The following is a 25,140-nucleotide window of genomic DNA, read 5'->3' as shown; positions in this document are numbered from 1 at the left end:
TCAAAAAATTATATAATAACACAGAAGGATTAAAACATCCTTCAGAAGTGTCAGCGTGACTGCTTCGCCTTTACATGTGACAAGCAAATTCATGAAATAAAACTAAAAACATATAGTATTTCTGTGGTTTTAAAAATGGATCACCTGAGAATAAACAGCCTGTAAAAAGCACTGCTGGTAAAGGTAACAAACAAGTCGGCCTGAAGACTGCAAAGTAGCTAACACCAGTTTCTGATGCACAGATTACAGGTCTGGTTCTCCAGTGGTACTGATACACTAATAAGAATGTGGCTTCGTGCAGTGACTTTTCAAAGTGTAATCCAGAGACTTGCTTGTAGGGAGCCCAAAGACTCTTACGAAATACAGTCTTGCATTGTTTATACCACTTTTGTCCTACTTTCAGTTTAAAGTTTGATAAGAAGAACGGGTGCTGGCATGTACAGGTTCATTGGCCAAAAAAGTGCAGGGGTCACTACTTAACACTGCTGGGCAGGTTTTTTTAGATATTGTCACGCAGATAGCTTAGCCAAAGCTACTGCTGCACTAACAGGAACAGCCGGGTGACTTGAAACATGAGCCAGCCCACGGGCTGCCTTTACTGATACATAATGGAAAGTAATCGAAACTAATTATAATCTAACAAACCCTTTGTGTACCATGCCTTGCCCTAGTATGAATATGGTTATGGAGGCTTGTTGATGTAAACATGGTTTAAAATGACCTGCTGCTTAATCACCAAGCTGATTTGAAATTCTGCCAAGAGACTTCTGTGAAAAGCACAAACTTCTCTGAAAATTTACTCCATTTGATTTTCCAACGGGGTCTCTCAGTTATACTTGTGATGTTTTATTTGAAGAATCAATTAATGATCCTTTTTCTCCCCATCTGCTATGAATCATTTCAAAGCACAGAAGTGCTTTGTGTATCATTCCAAAGAGGAAGTGCTTTGTGTATTTTCAGACAGTGGCTCATCCAGCAAATTAAGATTTAACTTTACATTTGAAATACAGGGTATTTGCCTTTGAAGTTTACGCACATTTAGACGAGGACTGCAAATAGAAATTTAAATTACTTTCCATTAGCGTTCTCTCTGCTGCTTAAAGCAGCTAGCCTGTACTCAAGATCCTGCAGATTATGTCAGGATGAGAAAGTGATGATGGAATCAATGTACCTTTGATGCAATCTTGTTTACTTGCAAAAAATACACACAACGTTTAGTTTCTCCTGGTATATTAAGAACAAATAACAGAAAGCAATTACCAGTTCCAAAGCAGCCATTGCAGACAGCGCTGCGTGTAAGTGCGACGTCTTGCACAGACTCCCTGAACTTCCACCACTGCATTTGTATTATTTTACACTCAGCTTCTGCTCTGGCTCAAAATAAATTGTTTCTCAGGTGGAGAAATACGGGCCGAGACTAGAGAGTAGTTCACACTGGGACCCTGCCCTTGCATGGGCACAATCTATGCAAGATCTTGGTTGTTTAGGCCTTTTTATCCTGCAAAGGATGAGGCCTCATGACTTCATGCACCCTTCCAACCCCTTGGGTCATATCCTAATGCCTGCATACCCTGCCCCATCATCTTACAAAAACACACGACCAACAAGCTTTAGAACAGCCACCTCATTTACGTGCACTTTTGGCAAGATAAGGTACACACATAAGAGGAGACAAGGACCTTTATCGAGATTTAAAAACGCCACTTTCATGCCTTTGACTTTGCTGTCAGGAATACTCACCAGCTGCAGTAAAAAGAGACAGCAAATGATCTACCAGAGGTTGTTTTTGTATAAGATGACAAGAAGTGCTTATTCAACTTCAAGAAATTGAAAAAAACATGAGGGTGGCATTTAAATATAGTCTCCCAATCTACACTGAGCTACAGAAGATCTTTAGAATTGCTCCACAATTCTCTGGGCTGGGTCCAGCCACCAGTTCTCTGTCCTGGCCTCTTCTGGCACTGCGACAGCCCAGGGGTGCAGGAGGACCTTGCCTGCAGGCCACCCATGTCAGCTCTCCCCACCCTGCAGGCAGCACTGGCCAGCTAGCGGAGTACTGCGCATTGGAGCCAAGGTGATGAGCATCGGCTGGACAAAAATTCCTGAAGGGATGAAAATTTTTCTTCCCAGTCATACTCATGCAGAATGAAAGTGGAAGTCCACAGGACAAAGTACAGTGACTTGTACTGCTTTGTTTGCAAGGCAGCAGCCACAGGTGCTTATTTTGATAAGAAAGTATGTCACCGCCTAGGTTACACCCAGTCACGTCATGCATGGTCACAGGGCTGACAGGGTGCCCGTTCCTCCCAAGGAATTCCATCTGGAGGTAAGCAGGTGAGTGATGTTCTGCTCCCTACATGCCATAAAAATAGTACCATGCTCCCAAAAAAACATGCCGTGGTCCTGCTGTCAGGTCTTTCAGGCTACCCCCAGCATTATGCCCTTTCTTTTGGGTTCTCATGTCTGCCAGCAGGTTCTAAGTCACTGCATCCATCGCTCCTCACCATGCAATTCTCCTCAGATATGGTCACTAAAGGAATGACTGCAGCCTATGTATTTACACAAAGATAGTGTCCTTGAAATGTGGGTGTCAGTAGTCTGTGTCTGGGGAACCTCCAGTGAATTGTACCTCTCCAAAGACTACCAAGCACAAACATCTTTGCCTCCACAAATAACTGAGATACTGGCTTTTGTTGTTCCACTGCTTCCTTCAGCTCCTAGACCAAGAAGTACTGTGACCAGCTCAAAAGGCCTGAGCATCATTTCCCTGATGGAACTCCTGGCTTACGCAGTGCTATTTGGATAACCAGGTGAATCAGTGGCAGGCTCTGCAAGAATACCTCACTGCAACTTCCAGGAGTAAGTGTAGATAAGGTGCTGTTAGCAACTGTGCTATGTGATGGCAAATGGTGTGCTCTTGGACTGCTGTTTTATCTTGGAGCATCCACGCTGCCCACATATTAAATGTTAATCTGCATCAAGGATGCCTGGGCAGCTTTGTTCTGCAGCATCCGTTCAAATTGGAAAGGCTCCTTGAAGTTTCAGACAAGTTATGGCTGCATTACTGTTTTCATTACTGCATACCTGACAACTATGGTACTATGTGGCAACTATAGTTGTCATGATGATCTGGAAACTGCCCTTGATGGTCTGCTTGGTGCAGCCAGGCACCTGCAGACAGATTTGCACTCCACCTGCAAGAGCTCAGGGCCTGACTGACCAGTGCTGAGTAGAGCAGCATGATGAAAAGGAATAGTGATAAACAGTAATATCAATAATCAGACATATACTGTAAGGCTGACAATGACCACAATCCCTATGGAGAAGAGAGTGCTGCTTTGTCCCTAGTGAAGATGCCCAAGCTCTAGAAACCACGGATGTTACATACTTATTTAGTAGACTGCATCACAGAGCCCATAAATCATCAATGACAATGCTCACCATTCTTGAACTTGTCAACAAGAACTTGCAGGATTAGCGAGTTATAATCCTGAACAGTCAAAGTGCCTTGTGGTGGGACCCAAATGAAGATCTGTACATCATGCATAGCTCTTCTTCCCCTGCCTATACAGAGACAGTATGAGACTCTATGCCACATGAACCTTTGAGGACCTCAGCTTGGCTGTAACAGGGGGGATGGAAGACCTGGATGATGTGGCAGTTTAACCAAGCAAATGAGAGTGTTGCTACACTGACCTGATTGTCCAGCCATCTGTAGGAATCAGGAATGAACTAGTTTTATAGACAAATGGCAATCACACTGACCATGGGAAGAGAGGTTCTGCAAGTGGTGTGTTGGTGCTGCAGAGTACCAGAGTGCCTCCAGTTGCCCTCTCCATTTCTGAACCCATAACAGTCATTCAAAACCAGCATATGATGTAATCCCATTGGGCAACTGTCTTCATCCACCAGAATAATTCTTGATGAAGCAGAGAACGAGTTACCCTATAGCCATTGGCTGCAATGGTGCCTCCTGTCTAGAAGAAAGATGGGCTTGAACTGAAGCATTGTGTGCTGAAAAGGAAATCCCCAATTCCCTTACACTTTTAAATTGAGGGAAGGATACAGGCCCTTATCAAACTGTCCTGGACAGCCTGACCCCACAGCATGTGGATGGTTCTGATGCAGTCAGTCTCTCATGGTATCCTCAGAGTGTCACCGCTGGTGCCAGCAGCACCATGGCCGTACAGCAAGTGCAAGGGAGAAGTTTAGGAGCTCTGTTAGGCTTGGGTCCTAACACAGGTCATGCAAAGAAGTTCTCGTATAAGTTTCTGGTTACAGACTAGATCAGGCATTGCATGACTAAATGCTGTCACTCTGTTATTCAGTGGCTTAAACAATACACTACTGTGTTCAATGCAGTTACAGCAGACAGAGTGAATATCTCAAACTGCTGCCTTCATGTGCAGGCTTCAGCAGAGAACTCAAGAATTTGAAAAAATACACAGTTCACCTTTCTAGCTCATAGAACTAATCCTGAACTTTTACTGCTTTTCCCTATGTTCCGTGGGTAAATAGAGTAAGACCTGCAGGCCTATCACCCTCATACCTTTTATCACCATTAAGATAATTTTTTTTAAAAAAGCAGCTTGGTGTTAAAGAGATGACTCATAATGCTGCAGCATCAGTTAGCTGACTTGAAAGAGATGTTAATGTCATCATTTTGGTTTTCATTACCAAACAATAAGAAGGTAAGGGCTGAAAATGTCTTACCCATCTATCGCCTCATTTTATATTTTTAAAATGTAAATAAGCTACAGAGATTGGTGTATCTTGGTGTGCTCTACTTCCAAAATTCCATTTTAATAGAGATTTGAGCCCATATATTGTATAGAAGCAACACAGAACAAAATTTAAGCTATTACTATTTTTCGTTTATTTATTTATATAAGGTTTTGCTCCCAGATATGGTTGAGGTAATATGCATAAAACCTTGTCTCAGAGCTTACAGTTTAAGGACTCAAACCTATAGTACTTCTGTGAATATAAGTAACAGAGATAAGTGGATAAGTAGTCCTATTGAGTTCAAGGACAGATAAAGTGCTTAAACATTTGCTGTATTGTATTTCATCTGCATAAGTGTTTGCATACAAGCCATATACTATACACAGATCTGAGTAAAGAAAGATGTGACAGAAAAGTTATTTTAAAGTAAGGACAGAAAAAGATATAAGCAATACACATAAGCAAGACACATGCTTTTTATAAACACATGTGTATGGAACAAGCTAACACCCTTGATATAAAATAAGTTATAATTAGTATTGATGAACCATACAGTTTGGAAATAAGGTTTAGCTCTTTTTTTGTCTGCTTAGCAACTATTGATCCTTTATTCTGTTTTCTGTATACATGCCAGACAGGCAATTGCAATAATGTACCTTAAAATTCTATACCTTCTATTTAAGAGGTGCTTTAAGATATTAAGTTTTGAATAACCATTTTTGTTCTTGGATTTTTTTCACATAACTTATTATATACCCTAAGTATGGAGAGTGTGCTAAGTTTTGTTTTATTTTGTTTTCAAATGGGAAAAGACTCTTGGCTTGTTTGAGCATTAAGTTTTGATCTGGCTGAATTTTCTTCCTTCTCTGAAAGGGATTTTCACCTTCCATTACATTATAGTGCCTTAAGAGTTTCATGGTGTGGATTAATGCATGAGCAAAGTCCAAATAAGTCAAAACATTATTACAACAGTATTCTTCAGAAGACAGGATTAAAGCTACATCAAGCCCAGCACCCTGACTTTGATAGTGGCCAATAATGCATACCTAAGGAAGAGTTTACAATCAGAGCAAACATTGACAAAACTTAGCTGGTATATCCTTCCAGCATTCTGTGACCTGTGGTTCAGGAACTTCAGAGCTAAGGGTTATTTCTTTGTTTGTAGAGGTTAATGTAAAAACTGATAGCCAAGTGGACTTTATCCCATATAACTGCAGTTTGCAGCATATCATATGGATTCCAGTAGCTACCTCCTAAATTAACTTACTTGGGGAACTGTCTAGATGCAAAAGCCAAGAATTTTGCATGGATTGTTTTATTAGGATTCCAGTTCCAAAGCTAATGTATTTAAAAGTAACTAAACTATCTTTATACTAGAATGCAATCTACAAACACAGACATTCTTTTAATCTTAATTCCATAAATATATATCCTCTTGAGACAAGCATCTTAGAAGAGTGTTCCAAATACAATTAATTAGCTGTTACCGGCAATATCTTCTCCCAAAGAAGGGTCAGACTACACAGTATATGCAGTGAAAAAGGACAAGACAAATTAAAAGCACGCATCAGCTTGCATTAATGGGCTCCAAGTCTAAATGTACAATTAAAATAGAGCACTCACATTTACAAAAACTGAACTGTGAAAATCTATGGGTTTTGTCTCCAAAAGATTAGTCAAATATGTGGGGTTTTGATTGTGGGGGAAAGGGAGTAAGTAGTGAGTTTGGTTCAAACCTAGGCCTATTTAGCTAGCTTCTCTTTTAATATAATTAGAATGAAGACACATTTTTGGGACCACCTAGAATTTTGAAAATGGAGTGAGTATTTAGGATCAGCATTTCTGGACAGAAAAAGATAAATCTACAGAATGGATAATTGCTCAGCTACTTGGAAATAAAAAACTAACAAAAAACATATAGAGCAGGGTATATTGTATGATATATTGCTACATCATACCTATCAGGGAGTATTTTTAATAATATGCAAAGATGGAAGAACATTATCATTTGAATACAGGCTGAAGGTGTTTCTCACTACAGAAAGAAGAGAGAGGATTTTAATCAGCTAAAAGGAAGATGAACAGGCATCAGGTACTAGAACCTGCTACAATTTCCAGTCAGACTGATGGAGCAGTAGAAGACTGCTATTAAAAAAAAAAAAGTTACTACTACTAAAACATTTGAAAATATGATGGTAGCTAATGATTTTCAAACTCCATTCTCTACTGATAGATTTCCCTAATGGAAATCTCTTCTCTATTCTCATAATACTTGTATTTGTAAATTAACCGACTTTGACATAGAAAGTTTGGTATACAAGGCTAATTTTGAATTTATTAAGCACTTCGAACTGCAGATATATGAGATATACAACCATTGCGTCCATGGGAAAATTGTCAGAAACAATGCAAGGTCACTGGAGCATGAAAATGCAAGACTGGAAAGAAGTGAGACTTTCTTGCTTGACATCGAAAATATAGTTTACCAGAAGGCATGTAAAAGAATAGGAAACCATATATAAAAATTAGCGAATCTGTGTCCTCCTGATCAAACAATAAACATGCTTTTATTTTTTTCCCCATTTACTGGAAAGTTTCAAAAATAAGCATTCTGAGTAGATCCAGCTTCAGTTTGGAGAATATTACACAATATTTTCCACTCCTTTTGAAGAAGGAAACTATTGCGATCAGTACTTGGTTTCAAACTCTCGGCAAAAAAAAGGTGTGTGCATATATATATATAATATATATGTCTTCATTTCATGGTTGATCACATAAAACAAACTGTTCTCAGTTAAAGAGAGTTATTTCAAGACCGCATAAATTTAACAGAATAAAAGCCAGTCCAAAATTAATATCTTATAGTTCAAAGAATAGAATGATCTGTATGTGACTTTTCCATGGTTACTAAGTATACAAAAGAAAATATGCAAAACAAAGTGTATTAAGCAGGCATTGTTTAGGATATAATCTATGTATATTAAAAATAGCTACGAATATTAACAGACATGCATCTGACTTCAGTGACCTTGGGTTCATGAGCTCTGCAGAAGTCACACATCTCAAATGTCTTTCTTAAAAAGAAACAGGAATAGAGATGATACCATGCTTATAGATGGCCCATTTTGTTCCCGATAGACATGTATTTTTGATGGACAACTAATTTCTGAACTTTACAGTAATTATCAGCTTCAGTGAAAAAGTCAAAGTTTTCACAGTTTTCAGTTGTGCTCTAAGGGCTTTTGTCATAGCCCATTAATGAGAAAATTTGGGGGGGCACCTTTTTGTTCTGGGTCTGTATATTGCTCAACACAAAGGAGTGCCAATCTATAGCAAGGGCTCCTCAGTGTTACGGCAGCGTGATGTAATCCCTTACCTGCACTGAACACTCGTCCTGTGACTAAAACCATAAGCATATGTTTTCAATTATAGATTGAAAATGCTGCTGAAAATAACCTCAATAGCACCTATAAAATAACATTTAGAATTAATTCATTAGATCTTTTTGTAATAAATCAGAATACATTTGTGTCTTCTTTGAAACAGCTTATGAATATTGTAGGTAACTTGACTGCTGGGATATTTACTGCATGAATATGTGGACTTAATAGGTAGATGCAAGACAAGCAAATAACCAGGCAAGACAAGAGATAAGCCTCTCCGAAGTAAATAGCTAAAGATTAGCAATGAACATTCTATGAACAGGGGATAGTAAGATTATTAATAAGATGGATAGGCGGACTTTCTTTAAATGTTTTGGTTTTATTGTTTATTGTGAAGCTTCAACCCAGAGAGGTAAAAGCACTAAAAGGAAGACGAGCGATGATGTGCAGATGCACAGCATCACCTGCACCTATGACAATAACATCCTTGACTCTGTAATCGAAGCCAAATGAATGTTGCTGCTACTGTAGCAGAGGCAGGGAGTGGGGGGAAGCTGCTCTCCTGGGGCGTGTGGGTGGGGTGAGAAGGCATTTACTTCTGCAAAGAGAGGCACTGGGAAGACTAGGCAACTGTTGCCTTAGAGGAAGAATGATCAGTTTTTCATGGGATATCTGAAGTCAGAGAGGGTACATAAAAGGCTACAGAAAGCATGGTCGTGGTCTGGCTTGAAACACAAGATTAAATAAAGGTTTAACACTCGCTCTGTGTTTGTCAAAAGCAGGGAGAGACTCATGATTTTTGCAGAAATCCCCTTCATTTCCTCCCTATATACCCATGAAAGGATAGCGCTCCGGGACTGCAGGGGGTTCACAGCCAACCCCAAACAATTTATAATTCTGTTGCTTTGGTACTTGCTATCCAAAAGCAATTATTTTGTCTTATCTATAAACCAAACCAGTACCTCACGTTTGTCCACTGTCTTCAATCACGTAGCTCTCTCAAGAAAAATATTGCCTAACAGGGGAACAGTTTAACCAATTTCTTATCTAAAGGCTTAGGAAAATAATGGAAAGACATCGTAAGGCCACGTTGCAGATATATATTACTCAGAGAACGAGTGATTAAGCTGAAGTCATTCCCTAACTTCTCTGCATATTACAAGTAATTCTAAGAATCTGTGGGGTTCGCCTCATTTGACTTCCCATTTTGAAGATGCATCTCACTAGAGTCTTAGGAAGGCAACACTGAGTCCAATGGGAAGCAAATCACTTACTACGGAGTTTCTGTAATGACACGGTGGATTTGGTGTAATAAAATCTGGTTGAATAGGAATGTGTTATTTTGAAGCTGGAGAGAGATGTGGTATTAGTGTAAATCTTCATTAAATCCCAGAAAATGCTGGGGGGTGACGGGGTTGAAGGAGCTGAGAGTTAATGGAGTTATTTACAACGTCAATAGTCTGCACTGCTGTAAAGTTCCCCATCAATATGTTAACAAGCAGTCACAACAGAAAAGTAACTTTGAATGTGACATGATGTAAGGAGGAGGATGCCAAACCTCACTCTTAGCCAGACTTTCTAAATGAGAGCCAAGAGAAAACTGCTTAATGGGACATTTCTTTGCATAGCAGTCTAACACTTCAGAGAAAATGCAAATCCTGAGGAATTTACAAAAGGAGCGTAAAATGCCTTCTGACCAACTGGGGTTTTGATATCCTCTTGAAAGCCTGTCACAGCAAACACTTTACATTAGAAGAGAAAAGAGTTGTATTGAAACTGAGGGTTCTAACATCTAAATAACCTAGGTTTCCCCTGTAAGCCCTTTACTTAAGAAAAATGAAAGAAATGAGGCTGTGCATGGATTACTGAAAGCTCAAAAAACTGCTAGTGCCTGGTGCATAACCTGTACCTACAGCAAATATTTTACTGGACATTTTGAGGCGGGGTGACTAGCGCTTCAGGTGCTGGGTTTGCCCATGAAATAGGGGCAGATCCACCAAAAGCATGGAGGAGATAAAAGGTAACAATTCTTCACTCTCCTTTTTAACTAAATCATTATGGGTCATCGGATGAAACTAGCAAGTGGCAAAGTCAAAGCAAACAAATGGAGGTCTTTATTCATAGGCTGCATAGTTAAATCTTAGAAGTTACCACAGTTTGTCGTGACACCACACAGCTGCTATCGGCCAGTGCTGGAGACGGAATGCTGAGCTAGACATACCCTAGTTTGTATCCTGTATCTCAATAAATCAGTATGGCACAAAAAGTTTAAGAAAAAACAGTAAGGAAATGATAGAATTGCTGAGTACCAGTTACCGATTAGCTCTAGTCCCAAGTCATACAGTTTACAGTGCCAGTGTCAATTATGCAACTTCAGTTAAAAATCCCCATTTTTTTTGACGTATTGAAAATTTGTAATTTATTGTTAGAGATACTGGGTTTACTCCCTGGTTTTTCACAGTAGTATTTTATATCTGGTGTGTGTTCATGGAATCATGTTTATCTACTGTTTTTATAATCATGTTTATCTACTTTTATAAGCATGTTTATCTACTGTTTTTATATTTTTATTTTAAAAATAAAATTATTTTGTTTTCATTCTTTAAAACTAAGGGTAATCTTTCAAATCTTTTGTCAAAACATTTCCCTAGTCCTTTTAAAGAAGTTTTTAGTTGTAATGCTGCTTATATTAAATCATATTGTATTACATAATATTATATTACACTATGTTAAGAGGTGCCTTCCAGTCACCTGATATAGTACTTGAAACTAATGGGAGTTTTTGTATTTTTTTCTGAGGAGCTCTAAGTTCCTGCTAAACTCCAGGAGATATACCACCTGAGTCTGGAATATATTTCTCTTAATTTATTCACCTGTTTCAGGATTTTCTCTTCTGTTATTTCAATTCATGGGAGCATCTTATCTTTTTAAATTTAAAAGAGTAGATTCAAAATCAATAACCATACAACCTTTGTCAAGGTAAAGGGAAAAGGAAAAAAGGAATCTCTGTAATATGGTTCACTTCAATAAAACTCATTTTTGTGCTATGGTAATTTAACAGATGCAGTATCTTTAAATAGGTCACTAGAAAAAAAGTTGTGGAAATGAACTTATTATTTTTCATCTGTGCTTTTCAAAAACTGCTTTCCCCCTTCATTTTATGCGACACTTCTTTTCACTTACCTCCTTTTCTGTAGGCTCTCTTTAAGAACTACAATGCATACCTTTAAGCTCTGCCATTTAATAACTTTTTTTCTCATGTTTTTGCTTCCTTCTTTGGGGGTGGAAAGCAGATGCATGGCTTCTGCAACTATCAGGATGTACTCATGGTCTCCATGCTGAGTTAAAAGTTTTAATTTCCTCATCTCTAGCTTTCAGATCATCTCGATTAGCTTCTCCTTTCTAAAGTCCCCTTCTCCAAAGTTTACAGTCAATTTTCAAAATAATGAGAATTCACACGTGAGTCTTCTGAAAAGGATTTTGAGTTTAGTTACACTGCAGTCAGTATTACTCAGGTTTAATGATACCATTACGTAGAACAGTCCTCTGTGTTTCCTCCAACAAACTTGAAAATAATTTCAAATTATTGTGAGTGAGTGAGGATTTGGATCCAAGAGTCAATTCTTTGTATTAACTAAAAATTCCATCTCTGCCTAGCTTAAGCATTTAAGCAGATCAGAAATTGAAATAAACCCCTGTTTCTGTTTTAATAGATAGTGCTGCTTCCTTTCCCCTCTGGACAGTGTTCATTCATTTTCCTTTTCCACATCAGAAACCAAGTAACATAACAAATATTTTTATTGTTTCTCTTTTATAACCATGTAGATTTTCAACAATTAAACTTTTGAAAGTGTTGCCTGGAATAGTAGTTGTAACTGTACTGTAACTGAAGAAAAAATACACAAATTAATTTTCAGTGAAGAAATTAATACTAACTGAAACAGGACTTAAGTTTAATCAAAGATGCAACCCTAGAATCAGTAACGCATCTTCACTTACATGCACTCTTTCAAGAAACAATCCATTTCCTGATAGAGTTGTACCACTTCCGTTAAGAGAATTATTAGGCTTGGATGCTTAGCATAACTTCTCCTTTCATGGTAAGACATTAAGTGGTTTTAGAGAGATAAAACTGTTGGCCAGAGCAGTTTCATACAAAAATGCTTTAAACAGCAAATTTACCTACCCAATCTACTTTTCTGACAGTTATCAAGCACAAAACGTTCAGTTGCAGATTTAAAAAAAAATCACAGAGAATATATGTAAACTAGAAACTAGAACTAATACTGTACTCAAATCTCACACAAAAGCTGTTTCATGTCATGACTGTCTTTCACGGGGAGTCCTTCCCTAAATTCATTTCTTGGTTTCCAAAATTTGATCCTCTTTTTCCCTTGCTGTGCAAATGTTCTCTGTGGAGTGATTAAGGGGAACATTTTGTATCACCTGGCTTTCCAACACTTGTCCTTTGAAAATAATACCTATTTCTGTAACAATTCAATGACCATAAGAAAGCGCCAGATGCCTCCAACTTTAGCTCCATAGAAACTATGTTTTTCATATGCAGCTCCCCTTCAGAAAGAAAGTACCTCAACACTGTAAAGCAGTGACACCCTGGAAGTATGCAACTACAGCACTCATTTTCTTCTTTCTTTCTCTCTCTCTCATTTCCTCTCAGAAGTCTGTACACTGAGCATTTCAATTTCACCTCAGCCCTCAAACCAGCTTGGCACACCACCTCTTTTAGAACCAAAAAGGAAATGTTGTGATGCTTTTTCTTAAATGAAGTTCAATAATATCCTTCCATGTGGGTATTTCCCACAACATTTTTTCCTCCCTCTCTTCACAATTAGGAATGGCAAGTAAATACACATATTTTTGAACAGTTGTGTTGTGGGGTAGAGAAGGGACATCTATCTTTAGAACTCTGTTACTTCATGTTCCCAAACTTTCAGCACACGCTCAGCCCAAACGCTGAACTGTTGGTTGATTGACCTGTCAGGTTGCTCTTATCGTACACATGAATATGAAAATGCTACTTAAAAAAAATGCATTTACACTACAGAAGGAGAGTGGCTCTGCATCACCCCATAGTTTTTAATTGTTTTTACATCAAATATTTTTAACATTGGAGAGGTAATTTATTGAATGCACATCATACAAATAGTCTTTTTTTGTTCAGTGTCACAGCACACACATCAATGAGTATTTAAAATGCAAATAACATTTTCAGTCAGTTAAACTGCACTCAGAGCTGCACTTGTAAAGGCCCAGTTTACACAGCAAGGGTGGTTTTACTTCTCCAAACTATAAAGGAATCTCTTACAGACCATTCTGTACTCCCTCTGGGTCTATAGCCCATCATTGTTTCTGTACTTTAACATGCCTGCTTTGGCTGCAGGCTCAAGCCAAATTTCCTCTCTCATCTGACTCTGTGACTGTCTGTGTTAGTGATTTAAATGGGACAAAGGCAGAGCTGGAGCCCTGGCACACGACTATCCATACTTCTGACTGCTGGCATGCTTTCGGGAATGGCTGGGCCCCTGACTAGTACTCTCCCAGGCAATATCCTCGTACAGGTTGGGGGCTAGCATAGCTCAGTAACAGTTTGCAATCTGTATAAATCCCATAGGCAGCATGGAAAAGGCCACCCTGTTTTGAAGGGGAAAGAATGTAGCTGCGTGCATGCAAGCTATGCCGTACTATGCCATGCCACTTGCCCTGACACCTAAAGAGCAAGTCCTAATCTGCTTTATTTTCTGGTACAGATGTAGCCTGTATATTTCCACCCACCTGTGAATCCTATCTACACTTAAGGCTGACAAAACTGCTCCTTTTACAAACAACCACAAAGCCATGTGATACTGCTTCAAAGACAAAGGTGATTGGAGGTAATGAAACCAGCCCACTATGCCTGGACCATTCCACTGAACGTAGGTCCACTCTTAAATCAAGCATATGACCAAGTTTAATCCTCCACTGCTCCCAAAAGTTCAGCTGAAATGAAAACTTGAGCATAGTCTTGCACTCATGGACTACTGACAGGAGGTTTAGGATTTCAGTGCAAGTACAGCTCTTTTGTCTGTCAAAAGGTGAGATTCTTTCCAAGCATTCAGTAGGGCTGCTTTGCTGTTTCTGGATATGACACGAGACTCCCACTGCAAAAATATTTTAACACTGGAGAGATTGCTATGTAAAAAATCTTAATATTTTAATGGAATGACCATGTTGCTCAGTTACTCTTTCCAAGGTGCAAGAAAATCAGTGGGTCCCTCAGTGATAACAATGAACTTTCAGTTCATGCAGTAGTACTTTCCAAGCCCTGTCACAACTTAAATATACCTAAATATATGGGGTAATCACTGTGTCTTGCTATATGCATAGTCAGCAGCTACCACAATGGATCTTTAACCTTGGTTTGATGTTTTAGGGTTATCACCTCATTCTTTAAAGCTGTTTTAGCTGAAATTTAGAAGGAGAAAAGAGAAGGTTTCAGCCTGAGGCAAATAAGCAGATAAAGTTTGTAAAGCTACGAACATCTGAAACCAAGACTGTTAGCAACTACTGGATTCATTGCCAGCTCCACTCACACCGAGTGCTAGTAAGGAACAGAGTGGAGTCAGATTTCAGTCTCTCTCTTCTGAGGCTGCCAGGGACAGTTAGTCCGAAGTGTGGGCTAGTAGAGCCACTGGATGAAACATAGTACTAGTCTCTTTAAAATGTAACATCTGGGACACAGAATAATCAGAAGTGGTTGTTACTCCTTGTAAAGAAGAAGTAAAACTGACACTCCCCACTAGTTGTACAAAGGAGCCAGGAGTTACAAAGATGCAAAAATTTAACAATGAACTTTATCAGTTTATTTTGTATTTTCACTATTTTCCCTTTTGTAGTTTAGTATTATGCTGATGTAACATTTACTGTCTCTGCAATAGAGAGGCTTCTACCATCAAGTGACAAAAGTTAGTGAATCAATTATTTTTCAGTTTGAATACATCTTCTGTGATCAGACTTTCTGTATTTACAGTCTTGATATAATACTTTTGGAAAGGCAGTAACTGGATGGACATTTTCAGTGAAGTTATGTGTGTACCATATGTTGCAGGGAGATACCTCAACAGAACACCTGCAGTGCTTTGTGGAAAACACCTTCAAAAGTTTTACCAGGAATACTATGAAACCCTTAGACAGTATTTTTAATTTCTGCAAAGAAAACCAATCCCAAAAGCGCCTCAAAACCGAGGTTTGGTATTGAAACAATTTTATAGTAGAAAGCTCTTATCAACTTTAAAGAGTTCAACTCAATCTCTCTGCAGGAAACTGTAGAAATGTGTGCATTTTTTATGTATATGCGCACAAACACACACACCCCAATATATAATACTGGAATGTGAATAAAGGATTAACAGAAGACATTTTATTTCATTGATGTTTGATGTACCAGAATCAGACTCTGCGTGAACACAGCTGTTGTATGTGACACGGCATTGCAAATCAGCACCTTGTTATACAGTGTCAATGGCTGGGAAGCAACAGCATTCCAAAGCAACAAGTCTGAAATTACTGTAAATAAGAAATGGAGAGAAAAGTGATGTGTGTGATCTGTCTCAAGGAAATGTGGACTGCTTTAGACATATCGGATTGCTTCCAAAACACAACAGGCTGAGAGGCTTAAGTGAGATGAACAAGTCTAATATGATTCAAAACACATCTTCCTTGAAAACAAAATCACAACCCGCTCTCAGGACAGTGTCTCCCACGCAGCTAATAGGACCAAATGCAAACGCCCCAAGCAGTGCAATGTGGACCGGGGACGTGGATGTACCTACCCAGCGCCTTCCCCCACTCCCGCCTCACAACACGCCAAGGCAGGCAACCCCCAAACAAGCCCGTCCTGAGCCGGCATAACCAAGCAAACTCCTCTTTGCTTTGTGACCTTTCAGCCACCACAAAGGTTGTTTTATCTCCCAGTAAATTCAGCCTCTGCAACCTCCCAAGACGGCGGCTCCGCTCGCTGCCCTGCGGCCGGGCCGCGGACGCCGCCTGCTCCCCCCGCCCGGGCCGTCGGGCCCCCCGGCCTCGGCGAAGGGCGGAGGCCGCGTCCGGCGCGACCCGCGGCGCCTCTCTCCCCGCAGCCCCCTCAGCGCAGGCCGGCGTCAGGCCTGCGCCCACACCCCACCCGGCGGCCCCGCCACCCACGCCCCCATTTTGTGGGGCCCCGGAGCTTGCGTGACCCGGGCGCGTACCGCACGGCCGCGGCGCTGTCACCCGGCGCTGCGCGCTGGCGTGAAGGCGGACATACCGAAGTGCCACACTGAGGCGGCAGCTCTCCAGCTGCCCCAGCCCAAGGAGGCGGCCGAGGCAAGCCGAGCCGTGCCGTGCCGAGCCGCGCCGCGCCGCGCCGCGCCGCGCCCCACGGACGGGCCGCCGCTGTGGGCCTGCACACACCGCCCGCACCGTGCGGGGAGGCGGAGGTTCAGCGGACGGTCAGGGCCCTGCGGCGGGAAACCGCCCCCCGGCTGTCCCTCGCTCCTCCCTGCCCCGCCGCGTCCCTCGGCGAGGGGATAGCCTGCTCCCCCGTCCCGCTGCCGCCTCCCCCGCGCGGGGCTGGAGCTCTGCTCGGCTCCCCCCTGCCGCCACTACGAGTGGGGAAGCCCACGGTGCTCCCCCGCCCCCCCAAGTACGATGGAAGCGGTCCGTAACCCGAGGGAAGGGCGCCACCGCCGCGCCCTCAGATGATTGCCAGCCGCAGTGGTCAATCACCGCCTTCCCCTTTTCTCTAGGCGACCCAGCGCCCGCCCTCAAGCGGAGGGGGAGCGGGAGAGGCGGGCGGGAATGTTTACAAACAAGATTGGGGAGTAGAGGGATTGGGGGGAAGCCGGGGGGCGGAGCCAGCGATTGGCGCAGCCGCTGATCCAATGAGGGAGCGCGCCGCTCGGCGGAAGGGCGGGGGGAGGCACGTCGAACGTTCTCTGCCCAACAGCCGCTGGGGTTCGCGGGCGCGCGCGCCCAATGAGCGCTCAGCGGGGGGAGGGAGGGGGCGCGAGCGCCAGCGCCTGAGTAGGAGCCGCTCCTGAGGGCGCCCCCTCCTCCCGTCTCGCTCAGCCTATCCCGGCTGGGCCGCGCCGGGCTCCGCTCGGCTCGGCTCGGCTCGGCTCCGCTCCGCTCCCTGCTGTTGGGCGGGGAGGGCGGCCGGAGCAAGGGGGAGGGGAGCCGCAAGGACATGGGCTGGCTCTGAGGGCCGGGGGAGGGAAGCCGACGTGCGTGTGCCTCCCTGTATTTTAATAACTGTTTGTTGTTGGGTGGTGTGGGGTTTTTTTTTCCGTTTTCCCCAAGGCGGAGGGGAGAACAGCCGCCCCCAGCGCGCCTGCATGGCTCCTCTCCCCCGGAGCGCCCCTGGAAAATAAAATCCGCCTCAGGCCAGGTGACGTCCCCCCGCCTCCGCGCTCACACACACGGGGAGCGGCAGAGGCGGGGGAGCGCCCGCCTGTGAGAACATGGAGGGACCCTCGGGCCCGGCGGAGGAAGGGGAGCTGCCGCTCCTCACCGTCAAGCACGAGCTGAGGAACGGTGAGCGGGGCGGGCCTGGGGGGCCGGGGCGGCCGGGGAGGTCACGGCGGGGGGGGTGCCGCCGGGGGGGCGCTGAGGGGAGCGCTCCTGCCTGAGGGGAGGGCGGCGGGAAGCGCGGGGGGTGGCGGGACTTGGGGAAGAAGTGCTGAGGAAGGAGGTTCAGGAGAGTTGATCGGGGCCAGTAGGGAAATCTCGATGAGGAAAATAAAGACGATGAGCTGAAAGGCATGGGCAGGAGCGTGTGAGAGGGGGGCGGGGGGGGGCCTGCTTTTATTTCTGAAAAAAGTATTTCAGTTGGACTTCTGCGTATTTGGCTCCCCTGTCCCACTTCCCCAGTGGTATTTGACGCTTTTGAAGGAGATAAGGGTTAACCATTCTCCCCTCCCCCCCCCCCCCCCCCAGATTGTGTGTTTGGCTTTTATGGATGTTGCAGTATTGGGGGGGGGGGGGGGGGGGCTGTTTGTTACAGTCCTAAATGATGTCGTTTTATGTGTCAGCTTTTCTCTGACCTCGGTGAAATGCCGGAATTGTAGGGAGGGGAATGTGCCAACATATAACCGCAGAGTTATCTGGCTTTTCAGTCTATGAATCTTCTTGTAGCTCAATAGTTACTTGAAGACCCTCTGGAGAAGTAGTTCAACACGTGAAATGTATATGACCTTTCAAGATAACAGCAGAAATGCTCTGTCGTATGTTGTTGTGTTGAGGAAGATCTGTATATATTTTTAATAGGGACTCTGTGCTTCTCAGAAGTTTCCAGGCAACTTGAATATTGCAGTAAATCTAGATTTTACTGTTAATTTAGAAGTGCGTGTAAAATATAAACACAGAGAATACACATCCTGATTATTAACAGTGGAGGTGCTATTAACCCATGTCCTTCATTCCTTTTCTCTCATTTTCTTTTTTCTCCATAATGAAGTAAAAGTAAGTGTATGATGCTGTTGATCGCAAGAGTTTGAGACAACCGCCCCCCGGGTTAATGTAGTTGACGTTCTCTAATGGGCCGATGGGGAAGGCAAGTGCTGGTGCTGGGTCTCTTCGGTCACGTTCAGCCTTCTGTCCCCCTGTCACTCGGGTCTAGGGGCTCAGTGGACGTGCCCCAGCGGAACGTAGCTATCACTGCAGCTTAAAAAAAAAAAAAAAAAAAGGCGCTCTTCCTGATAGCTACGCAGAAACCAAAGGGACTGTAGTTTCCTTCTTTCAAGAAGAAGCAAAAGAGCTGGTGGAAAACCTACTTGTCTCACTGGGTGTTACTAGATTTCAGCGTGCAGGAGAAAAAAGGGTAAGGGGAAAGGAAGTGAAACACATTTATTCTATATATTTACCTAGCTATGTCTAGATTTCTTTTATAAAAGTTGAGACAGCACATATCCCTGTGGGATAGTTATTTAAAGATAGTTTGAGGAATAAACACATTCATAGAAACTAGACAAAGAGCTGTCTAATATAGCATAATAAGCAATTTTCATTTTGATCCTGATCTTAAAGCTTTATAGATTCAGGAAGTACCGATACTTGCTTTTAATTTAAAAATTCTTAACCTTGTTTGTGTCTTTTTAAGCTTCTGAAATTCGGCTTAATAAGAATCAGTTGCTTCTCCCCTCCTCATTCTCTTCTCCATATTAAGTATTTAGAAAACTCTGCTTTCTGAAAAATGCTTTCTAGCAATGGCTTGTCTATTTCTGGAGCATTAGGGTGGAGGAGGGAGCTGCTCTGTCATGTACTCCTGGGAGACTCCTACTCCTAAAGGTGTCAATAGTGTCATCGCTATGCAAGACGTATCGAGATACTGTTTGAGAACTTGTCTCTACACAACGCACAGAGATATGATAATTTGAGGAGAAAAATTGCAGTCAGCTTCTGTTGATATAGAAACATATAAACTATAGGATGCTTGGGATATTTTTCTTAGTTTTTTTGTGCTGGGTCTGACTGTGTGGGTTCCTAGCTGCTGGCTAGGGTCAACCCACCACAGTTTTAAAGCGTTGCAGCATGATTGTTTACTTTTGCTTCATTTTGGGAAAGAGGGTGAGGGGACGTGCAAGAACTAGAATTGGAGCCAGAGCATCTTCGTTGTTCTTAAATACTGAGGTTGTATACCATGAATATCCTTTTAATGTGCGATTTGTTTAGATTCTAGTGGTCCCCTCCTCTCTGTGTTCTTTCTTTGATGTTGCTAGCTCTGTGACTAATTGAATGATTTAGAATTACATCTCCAAAGTAGCTGTCAGTTGGCAGATGAAAAAGAGGTCAGTTTCCACAGTGCTTTGAAAGAATGTACTATTGTGGTAGAAATAGTGGCTTCTTTCAGAAGGGAGTGTCTCATTTTCATATTGTGGAAGTTGTTGCTTGAACCTCTTGATAACAAACTCAAAGTACAAAGAATTATATATTCCAATCAACTAAATGCAGGTGAACCTACAGTTATACTTTGCATTTGCAATTACTTGGGTCTTGGAATCACTCGAAAAATATTAAACGAGTTAGAGACAGGCATTGATTATGGTCAAGTGAGTAAGTGAACGTACTATAAAACTTGAATTTAAGATGAAATTAGTATCTTCAAGAATGAAACAGACGATTGCTGTTACCTTCAAGCAAGTATTGCGGCATATGAAAATGCACAGTTAGAGCATATGCAGTGCTATTTCTACACAGCTCCCAGCTGATTGTTAACCCTATCATACCATGGTTTGACTTTTAAACTTTGACTTCGAAATTACAGTGCTGGCTTTGATATGTAGGGCCAACCTTAATTTTAGCTCTATATCCCATATTCTTAGGGCCCTGAAACTCCTCTGGTGTGTGTCAAAAAAGCAATTGCTGAAAAAACATCACTTCATAGGCATGTAGATTGGGTCTGTGGTAGGGAAGGAACTGTGGTGCATAACACTTGAATGCCTCTGTGAGATGCCATGTGACTTGTTGTATTACAAATACTGGGCACCACTCTGTGTATATATATTTTATTTTAATGATGCAAAGAATCAGAATGTCCCCCTACTGCCAGGGAAACTGTAAGCATGCATGTGCTTCAATGATTGTTCCTTCAGTTGGTTATTTTGCAGGTCAGACACAGCAGTGACTTTTAGGACACATTTCACTTAATAGTGGTTTTCTCCTAATATATTGTCCTGGTTTCAGCAACTTCCCCCCCCGCCCCCGCCCCCCCCCCCTCTCCTGTCACACAAACCGTTTCTTCCCTGATAGAAACCTCACAATTCATCCACTTCAGAATAGTCACCATCTTTCTTTTCTCACTTTGGGAAGGAAATGAGTTTTGGGGGAAAGTGGAATCACCTTCTCTTTTCAGGAAGCAGAAGAAAAAAATATGCCAAAGATCAAATGGTAGGAAGTGGTGACTGTCTCTGATTCTTACTGAAGCTCTCCAGTGAAAGTAATAAGAAAATGAATTTTTCTGCAGCATCTCTTTCTGGAATCTTGTAAAGGAAAAGGTTTTATTTCTAACCTCAGAATTAGTACAACTTCTAATGTTTTTGGAGACTTAAGAAGTTATGTATTATTTACAGTGAAAAAAGAGTATTGTTGCCTCTTCACATTTTCTGTTTCCTGGTAGTGCTGTGGAACCAAACAATGGCAAATGTAAAGCCTATTAGAAAAATTTTGTGTGACAGGGAAGGGTATGGGCAGCGAGGGAAAGACTTGTGATATGGGAAGGTAAGAAGGAAACAGAACTGTTAACAGTGAGATTTCCCCCATCCCACCTCCTGTTGGCTTGTATTGTCGCTCTTGTTTTTGGGAAAAAATAAAATAAGGATCAAAGGATCCTGAACCTTCAGTGTATGTGACTAGGTAAGAGGTTGCCCATCTTGCAGCATGCATGTGCACTCCCTGCTTTGCCCAGTGAGAGGCAGAGATTAGCAAAACTGGGATCTTGAAGGGAGCTTCTGAGACATTGCATGAACGTATGGGCAATAGGCTGTATAGATGTTGTTTGTTTTGTTTTAAGACGTTGTTCTTTTCCTCTTGGCAAGTCTGTTTTGAAGAGGATACTGGATTCATTTTAATGCTATCACAAACTTTGGGCTAAAGAACTTGCTTTAGTTTGCAGTTTGTCTGACACGTGACACATAACACGTGACGTGCGAAAAGGCATGTACAGCCCAGAAGTCAACATAGCAATGGGCTGCAGGGCTCCAGAGGCAGAAGAATTTGGAACTTCCACTTGAGTCAAATAACTTACAATTCAGTGTGAAATTCTAACTTACAATTCAGTGTGAAACTATAAAAAGCTTCAGATAATAAATACATGGACTGTTCGAAGGGTTTAATGTTGCAAATTCTTAGTTACCTCTTCTTGAATGAGAACTTAAACTAGAATGGATTTATTTGTAAACTGTAAGGTTCACCTTACATTGTAAGGCATTGTGAAAATTTGATGGCTAAAAACGATGATGAATCATGCATTAAATAGAGTATTCAACCTTTGCTGTGGAGCTACACCTTGCACCTCTACAGTATTCTATTTTTTATTTTTAAATGGGAATGTTCTTATGAAAGTTTAAAGATAGTTTTAAAATTATATTTTCTTTAAGACACAGGTTTTTTTATTTGACTTTATGTACTAATTCTGCATGTTGTTTAGCAATCAGAAGATATTAATAGTTGAATATTTCAAAGCTTGGATTGCTTTTACTTTTTTGAGCACTGAAATGTATGTTTTCTCATTGCTGTGGGCAGTATAAAGCGTGTTTTAAGAGAGTAAGTTTATGAATCATCCTTAATACAACCTAAATCTCTGGATTTTACTCTTTACAGAACCAATACTTCTTAAAAATATTTAGTAGTCTAGGAATTTATTGTTATTTATCTTCTGGTAACTTTGATTATGATAAGCTCTGATTATGAAGGAGGAGAATGACTATTGATCTCTTCTTGTTATTGTTTTTTGGGTGTTTTTTTTTCCTCCCTCCCCGGCTTTGGAATCTAATAAACATGGCTAAAATTATCTGTAAAAGGGTCTGGTACCGTTGCTCATTTTGCTTTCATTGCTTCAGTGATATTCTATAAAATGTCTAATATTAATGAGGACTAGTAGTCGCAGTCTTCATTGTCAGCCTGTTGTTTAGCTTTGTTCCAATGTATTCTAAATGTGATGGTTTAAAAGCTCATGCTGGATTCCACAAAGGAGTTGGGAGACTTATATGCCACGTTGATGCACTTTAGGATTTTATTCAGGAGGCAATTCAGAAAACACTTGCCAGAGTTGCTTATACATATGAGAGAGCCTGGATATCTGAGGGTGTGATTTGCAGCTGTATTCTTCATGTAAATATTTCTGTTGGATCCCCTTCATTGCTTGGCATCATTTGAGATCTTATGGTAAACTTTCTTTTTCTCTCTCTCTTCTTTTTTTTTTTTTAACCATTATACAATCGTAATGATGAGGTGCAAGCTCTGCTAAGATTTCTTTGCTTCTGACTCATTCTGTAGAGAAGCAGATGACCTGGTTTACGAAGGGCTCATGTTACACACAGTCACTTTATTTGTTTTTGTGTTTTGTTTTGGGATCTATTGTGACTGTTTCCTCTTCCCATTTTTTTGTTGATGTCTGTAAATATTTTATTCTGGCTTGGACAGATGGTTATAAAAGCTTTACCTGAGAGAGGCTAATTCTCAAGATAATTCTTAAGTTTTTCTGGTTAACGTCTGCATAAACTAATACGTAAATACCTTCCATCAACATTTAAATTCAGTTACTCTTCTTTTGTTGATAAATTAATCTACATTCTGTTACTTTTAACACTGTGTCCAAAGTGCTTGTGATTGAACAAAGTGTATTTTTTTTGAAGTGTTGTACTGATTTCTGATGATAGAGAAGACCAAAGTTGATTCATAGCTTGTACTTAAATATAATTTCTTGTTTGAAAGAGTGTGCACAGTCTTTTAGATATCTGTTATTTTCATCTGACTGTTTCAACTCTGTTCAGCATTAGGTTATCTATAGCAACTTTATTCCTTAGCATTGTTCCTAATTACATTTGGGGCTTTTTGGCTATTATGTGATGTATAGTGTTACTACACATTAAGCTTCTAGCTAACTACGGAGGTGCTTCTAGGTTGAGTCTTGGAGACCTCATAGTGATTCATCTCACAGTAATGGCAAACCTCACAGCAAAATCACCTCTGTAATAGCAAAAGGGCTATTGCCGATGAATGCAAATGGATCTTAACATGGAGCATTTTCCAGTTCAGACTATTGTGAGTCTGGATCGTTGATCTCAGATGCCTGCACTCTTAGTTCAGCTTCTGATATGCAAATGATAACTTTGGTGGGATAGTCTTCTGCAGCTTTAGTCTGTTTTCATAATGGTAATGATAGTTTCCTGTCGTGTTCCCCACAGCATTTCATGCTTCTGAATTTCCACATACTGTATTCCACTTAGCTAGTACTTCAGAGGTCTTGGTCATCTTTGGCTGTGTAAAGTTTTGGCTTCCAGGCTTTCTAGAATGGGATCAGCAGCTTTGTGAGATCTTGAATTTTTTTTTTTCAGTTCAGATGGTCTTCTCCTTAAGCATCTAATATTATAGAGAACGAACAGTTGTCACCCCAGTTATCTTAGTTGTGAGTTCATGTTCAGAGTAACATGGATTGCATTTTCTCTTCTTTGATGTGAGTTCAGAACTGTGTGCATGTTTTATTTTTGCTCTAAATTCTTTTTTGGCCTAAGAAAAATCAGGTAGTCCTTGAGATGGTATGCTTTTTAAATTCCATTTTAAGTTTGTAAGATGATTCCCTGTCCTGATTAAATGGTACTCTTGTTCAGTTTTTTGACAATTACTGACAATTGCTAGTTGGTGATGGTCTTTCGGATTTTATGACTGTGGAATGTTTTTCACTTCCCTTCACAAATAGTTCTCAGTTGCCGAGAACCAGTTACAATGAAAGTATAATTTTATATGTAGCAGAAAAACAGTATAACATCCTAGATACATTTTCTTCAGTGTCTAACAAGCAATAGTTGTGTGGCTTCTGTTTACGTAGTGGTTTTGGGTTTGTGTTGTGTTTTTTTTTTTGTTTGTTTTTTTTTTTTGTTTTGTTTTTCCCAGGAAGGAATGTGCTAGTTTTGCTTAATTTCAAGGAAAAACACCCACTCTTCACTCTGAGTAAGGGATAATCTCAAGTTTGTGTTCATATAACTTTGAAAACAGCATCTGTTCTTTGTTGCTGTGACTTAAAGTAGATCTGTTAGATGAGTGGAGATGGGCCATTCTCTGATGTAACAGGTTAGAACCAAGTTGATCTTGGTACCAGGCACTGGACACCTAATAGTTTGAAATATTACAGAATATCTTCTGTCCTGTTTTCCTTCTTGCTTTCTCTATTCTGCTTTAAATTGTCTGAGGTTCATTGTTCTGCTCAATAAAACAGCAGAGCTGGTCTCGCGTTGCAGAGAATGGCAGAGACAAGTCGCAGCTTTCAGGCAGAGCTTGTCCT

The 25,140-nt window shown here is 41.2% G+C and overlaps 2 protein-coding genes across 5 annotated transcripts in view; one reads left to right on the top strand and one right to left on the bottom strand.

Moving 5' to 3' along the window:
• The window catches only part of DGLUCY (D-glutamate cyclase), a 49,749-nt gene extending 33,238 nt beyond the window's left edge, over positions 1-16,511 (bottom strand). Inside the window, exon 1 of one of the 3 annotated variants that reach the window (XM_072865171.1) lies at positions 16,411-16,511. The gene's annotated coding sequence lies outside the window, so the exon portion shown is untranslated. Of the gene's footprint in view, positions 1-16,354 lie in introns of all 3 variants that reach the window. The other 2 variants (XM_072865170.1, XM_072865172.1) reach the window with 2 other exon arrangements.
• A 637-nt stretch (positions 16,512-17,148) lies between these two features.
• The window catches only part of RPS6KA5 (ribosomal protein S6 kinase A5), an 86,625-nt gene continuing 78,633 nt past the window's right edge, over positions 17,149-25,140 (top strand). For both annotated transcript variants that reach the window (XM_072864783.1, XM_072864782.1), the window contains exon 1: positions 17,149-17,678. In XM_072864783.1, the coding sequence (XP_072720884.1) occupies positions 17,606-17,678 (73 nt within the window). In that variant the 5' untranslated portion in view covers positions 17,149-17,605. The remainder of the gene's footprint in view (positions 17,679-25,140) is intronic.

The sequence above is a fragment of the Ciconia boyciana genome, chromosome 6, assembly GCF_034638445.1.
Source record: "Ciconia boyciana chromosome 6, ASM3463844v1, whole genome shotgun sequence".
NCBI lineage: Eukaryota > Metazoa > Chordata > Aves > Ciconiiformes > Ciconiidae > Ciconia > Ciconia boyciana.
The sequence above is the reverse complement of the archived record's forward strand: the minus strand, read 5'-3'. Positions and strand labels throughout refer to the sequence as shown.